Consider the following 5,610-nt stretch of genomic DNA (forward strand, 5'->3'; position numbering starts at 1 on the left):
TGGCTGCCTGAAGGAAATGGAAGCGTGATGGACGCTCAGCCAGCATCCATTGTAAAAAGGACCTTTATATATATATATATATATATATATATATATATATATATATATATATATATATATATATAAGAGATGGATTACCAGCAATCCATGGTCACGCCCATCCGCGCTAAGCCGAACCCTGGAACGATGCCAAACTTTGCAAGCACCTCATCAGGCTCATCTTTCCGTTTGAGAAGTCGATAGGTCATGCCCTTTCTTTTCTCACCAGCCTCTTTAATCCCACCATTTGAAGTTTCTATGATGCTGAGACTGCTCTCTTTGTTAAGTCGTCTTCCTATTCAATTTTATTTTATTTTCTGAATTGAGGACAGGCTGATTAAACCACCAAACTCTTCAGTAACAAGCACATACAGCAGCCCTACAAGGTTTTAAGGCGTTGAAGTTGAATGACATCAAGAATGCAATACCCAGGATGTGCATCCCTTGCCACAAGGCTAAAGCCCACTGAAATTATCCTCAATGGGCAAGGGGAGCACTCACCAAGTTTTACATTGCAGACGTCAAAACAAGGCCACGGTCAACATGGCACCACTTAGCCCAGAATGAGATATCCAAACCAAAGTGGTGCTTTCTCCTTTCTTGAAACACACACACACCAAGATATACAAGAATAATTTCTTGCTGTTTAGTACTGTTACTATTATTTGTCATGAAATACAATCATGGCCTTGTCTATCAAGGAATACTGTCATGGCCTGGGGCAACTATGAGAAAGTCATGGCAGAACCAATAAACAACATTGGCAAAGACGCCAATAAATTAAGCCAAATGAAGGCATCAAAGGATCTTCATGCAAATTCACACCTGCGAATTGCTGGTGTATGATAAAATTAGCAGCAAGAAAGTCCATCTCCAAATATTTGGACTTCCTGTTAAAACTCACTTCTACATATGGCAAAATTTCAAAAGTACAAACAGATTACTGTAATCATATTGCATTTCTTTCTTTGGAGAAGAATTTTATAGGACAAGAATCTTCACTTAATCAATCTCTGGATGATATGCAACAAAACATCTCTTTCAAAAGGATGGCATAATCATCTCAACTACACGCGGTGAAGTTATCAATCCTTTCTTAAGGAGTCAAGTCTTCTTAGTCTCTGATCGAGCTGCGCCATTACCTCAGGTTCTTGCTTTTTCCGCTGTTTTGCTATGGTATTTGTTGTCATAGACCCAATCTTGTCAAAAGCTACCTATTATTTGTAAAACACATCATTATTTCTCGTAAGCATCATTAGAATATGGAAGGACGGTACAGTTAATGAAACACAAATATCTTAAGATCAACTTACTGTCAACAATTCATCCGGATCGAAAAGATGGTGAGACGTTCTTTGCGAAATGTCAATCGCATCTCCTATTTGATGGGCATTCAACAATTCCTCTTCCTTCATCTGCAGCAACATCAGATCTCAAAAATACAGCGAAAAATGGATATATCTAGTTGATCAATCAGACATCAATATTATGAAACTATTTACATAAAAGATTAACCTGATCTGATGTAGTGAATCGAAGTGTTTCCATGGAAGGAAACAGGACAGCTGAGGATTGTAAGCAAACAATATTATATCCAGAGTTGAGAAAAATGACACAAAATCATTGGCATACAAGTTTCTTACAGCGACACCAAATTCAAGAAGGAAGCAAAGCAAGGCATAAGACTAGATATATAAAACAAATTACCCGATAATTATAAAACTTCAACTGTTTTATGTTATAATTCCATAATTTGCATTTACCTTGAAGATAGCTAAAGCAACACGGAATAGAACCTTCACACCCTCGTTGAAGAGGACATCCCACACCCGCATGGTTGTCTGAAAATTACCAAGATTAAAATATTACCATAAAGCAAAGCAACACTATAAACATCTACAGAAACAGACATCTATAGTTAGTTAAAAACACACAACAGCAGAGATATGCATATTATGATCACCAGAATGAGTGAGAAAGTCGTTTTCCTTATCACCTGTTGCAACATAGCAGGAAGGATTGTTTTCATGAAGAGTAGAAGTGGTCGTCATGAACTAGAGGGATATTACATCTTTCAAAAAAAAATAAAGGGATATTACTAGTTAATGTTCCAAACTCAGTTTTGAGAACGCATAGGACAAAAGGCTAAGAAACTATAAATGAGATGATCTAGAGCACCTAACCAATGTGGAATATTATGACAAGTGTGATTCTCCACAAAACTAACGGTGATAACAAAAACAAGTGTTTCTAAAAGTTAGATAATGACTAGGCATAATAATATGAGTTTATCCCTAACCTGATAGGTCTCTGAGTCCAAAAATAAGTGCCTAATCAACTCCTTTCATCAATCAATCAAGTCACCTTTGACTTTTCTTCTTTCCATGGGTCCTACATTAAGAGATCCAATTAGTCTTTTAAGGATGTGAAAATAATACAACTCTAAGCTAATATAGTGATCAACTAAAGATCCCTAGCATCACATAATTCTGACATTCAAACGTTACATAGGTACAAATGTGATATGGTGCAAGAAATGGATTATGTCATTTTTTCATGAAAAGTATAGTTTTCACTACGTAATCATGTATGTGCAGACATCAACAAATGCAACTGTGCAATGATAAACGTACTGGCACAACAGTGGGGGTAAATGGCTCAAAATACTAATGCATATGCATACAAATGCCAGAACCTTAGTAGCTGAAAAGTGCCAAAAACTATCTCTGTGTTAAACAACTTCAATGTTGAATGGAATATAAAGCTTGAAACAGAGAAATTAAACTTAGTAGACAAAGCAATGCAGGAAGAAGATTTGGTTCACGAATCTGTGAGCATACTAACACATGATTGTGTGAACAGTTTTTAGAGACCATGGCGCTTTTAATTGTTTATGAAACCATGTCTTTGTAAACTATTTTTTTAAATGATATTTTCTGTTCCGGAGTACAAAGTAAGGGCTTACCTCTGAAGTCAAGCTTTTAGAGAAGAGGCACAAGAACCATGCTGTGGCTACAAGAGACACATCAAACTGCATAGCCTCTAAATGAGCAGAAATTCTGGATGTGGTTTTCCCATTAGTCACAGTGTGTTCATAAAAACACGTGCTAACATCAGGTAGCTGAAAAACAGCGACAACTAACCTCGGACATTTTTTGGCAAGCAGATCTTTGAACACTCTTTGCTCAACATGGCAACCAGATAAATTGTCAGTATAGCAGTCATTCACCAACACATTTTCCAAAAGGACAGCAAGCATCCAGAATGTATATATCTTCCTCTGTTTTCATCACAAGCAACAACAATGCAGCAACATAATTTAATCCCTGAATGCAAAAAGCAAAAATGCTGAGCATGAGTTCAGGAAACCAAGTAGAGAGTCCCTTGGATGGCCAAAACATGACTCACTTGACAATATCCAACGTCAGTGTCCTTGAATGAATAGCTAACCAGAACACGTCGTAGAGATGCATGACCCTCTGGAGTGTCCAGCCAAAGATGGCATGGGAATGTACGTGGCAAGTCCTGCATTAATTTTGAAACAAAATCAGAAAACACAAAACATGAGAAACAACCACATAGAAATTTCAGCCTTCCGAACATGAAAAAGAACAGCAAATTTTAATATCTTTGATTGGCTTGATGAATCAGAAAGACCAAGCTCCTACATATGCTGCCCAAAAGGCTTAATGGAGATGTCATACTTCTAAAGCGACCCATGTCTCCCCCCTCTCCCTCTACCCACCCACCCTCACATCCCCCAATTGTTAAGATGCATGTACTATTTTATATATGTACGTGTACATATATATGTAAATATATATTTATATATATTAAATATAGTATTATATATATTTTTATATATTATGCATATATTATAAGTCAACTTGGTTGACTTAACTAGCCGCTAGATATCTAGCCGTTCTAATAGATTCAACGGCTAGTCAAACTAGCCGTTTGATCCTCTCCAACGGCTAGATAGGCTCTCTCTCTTCTCTACTCTTTCTCTATATAATGGTGGGTGTGTGTATGTGTGTGGGTTGAGAGAGTGATGGGTAGTTTTTAGGCTTTTGTGTGTTTGAGTGTATTGTAGTGAGGACTTTAGGTAATTTTCTTTTGAACTTTTAATGTTCTTTATTAATGAAATTATTCATTCACATTTCTTGTGTTTCATTTTAGTTCTTATATTTTTTATCCAAATGCATTATGTTTCGATTCTTGAAGTTCATTTTAGAGTGCATTGGGATCCGCATCATTTCGTGACATGGCATCAGAGTAAGGCATCATGGTCTTGGAAAAGATTTGTATTTGAAAAGAAGTGTATTCTCGGGTCACGGGTCTGGAGATCCAGACCCGTGATCATTAACGTGTCATTAATGGCACTGTGTGTAATTTATACTTTTGTAAAAAGGGTACTTTCGTACCCTAGTCTTACACTTTATGTGTTATTATATATGATATCATACAGCAGCTGACTCCTTGAATCGGGTTTATCGGCTTTTTCTTCATTCTCTGCTATCTCTCTCTCTCTCTCTCTCTCTTTCCCTGTCTCTTAGCTCTCACGAGTGGATTAAAACCTAACATGGTATCAGAGCATCGCTACAGCTGAAGCTGAAATCGATCCATAAAGGTACGTCTGAGATCCCTTTCTCCTCGATATTTGTTTTCTTCTTAAGTCAAAAAAAAAATACCTTTGTTTTCCCCAATCTCGTCTGCATCTCGTCTTTCACTATCTCGTGGTTTTGATTTTGATCACCTCTTTTCTTTTCTGGTTTCTCCAATCTCCTGGTTTCTCCTCTTTCCCAATCTCGTGGCCTGTTTCATTTTCCCAATCTCGTGGCCTGTTCCATTTTCTCAATCTCGTGGTTTCCCCTCTTTCCCAATCTCGTGGCCTGTTCCATTTTCCCAATCTCGTGGCCTGTTCCATTTTCCCAATCTCGCACAATCGGGTTTTATTTTGTTTCAGCCACCTGCTTTTCGTTTCACAGTGTGAATTCATATTCACGATTTTTTAATTTCTGCTTTTTGTTTCACAATCCAATATTCAATCACTTATGAAAATCAGAAATCTGACAGATTTTTTTTTAATTTCTGCTTCAAATTCAGCCACTGTCGTCGGCCATTGATCTGAATTAGTTTCTAAAAAAAAAAGAGTTACAGAAACTGTAGACAGACCGTGCCAAAGACATTCTTAACACTGTAAACCATGGATTCATTTCCTAGTCAGTCGGTTCTTTCTTCAAGTTTCCTCAGTCAACTCGTATCTGAAAAATTAAACAATGGTAATTTCTTGACTTGGAAGAGACAAATCATACCCTTTATTAGGAGTCAGGATCTTTCTAGACATCTGGATGGATCTATTCCAGTTCCTCCTGAATTCATATCACAAGAAGAAAGGGACAATAAAGGGGAATCTACTACAGTATATGTTAGAAATCCTGAATTTGTGGCTTGGATGAAAAGAGACCAAGCGCTTGTTGCTTATATCACATCTACACTGTCACAAGAGGTACTTGTAGCAATTTCAGATGACTGTACTGCCATGCAACTTTGGAACAGACTTGTTCAGAC

At 37.3% G+C, this 5,610-nt stretch overlaps 1 protein-coding gene across 1 annotated transcript; it reads right to left on the reverse strand.

Annotated features, from left to right (window-relative positions):
- Positions 1-1,114: 1,114 nt before the first annotated feature.
- On the reverse strand, positions 1,115-4,966 carry LOC149838436 (uncharacterized). Its single transcript, XM_090008251.1, is given in 8 exon segments — positions 1,115-1,253; positions 1,353-1,454; positions 1,803-1,880; positions 3,005-3,098; positions 3,183-3,307; positions 3,309-3,365; positions 3,448-3,564; positions 4,796-4,966. Coding segments are annotated over 8 exon segments (873 nt in total). The 3' UTR covers positions 1,115-1,124.
- Between the last annotated feature and the right edge of the window lie 644 nt (positions 4,967-5,610).

Source organism: Nuphar pumila, chromosome 5, assembly GCF_984573655.1.
Source record: "Nuphar pumila chromosome 5, dmNupPumi1.hap1.1, whole genome shotgun sequence".
NCBI lineage: Eukaryota > Viridiplantae > Streptophyta > Magnoliopsida > Nymphaeales > Nymphaeaceae > Nuphar > Nuphar pumila.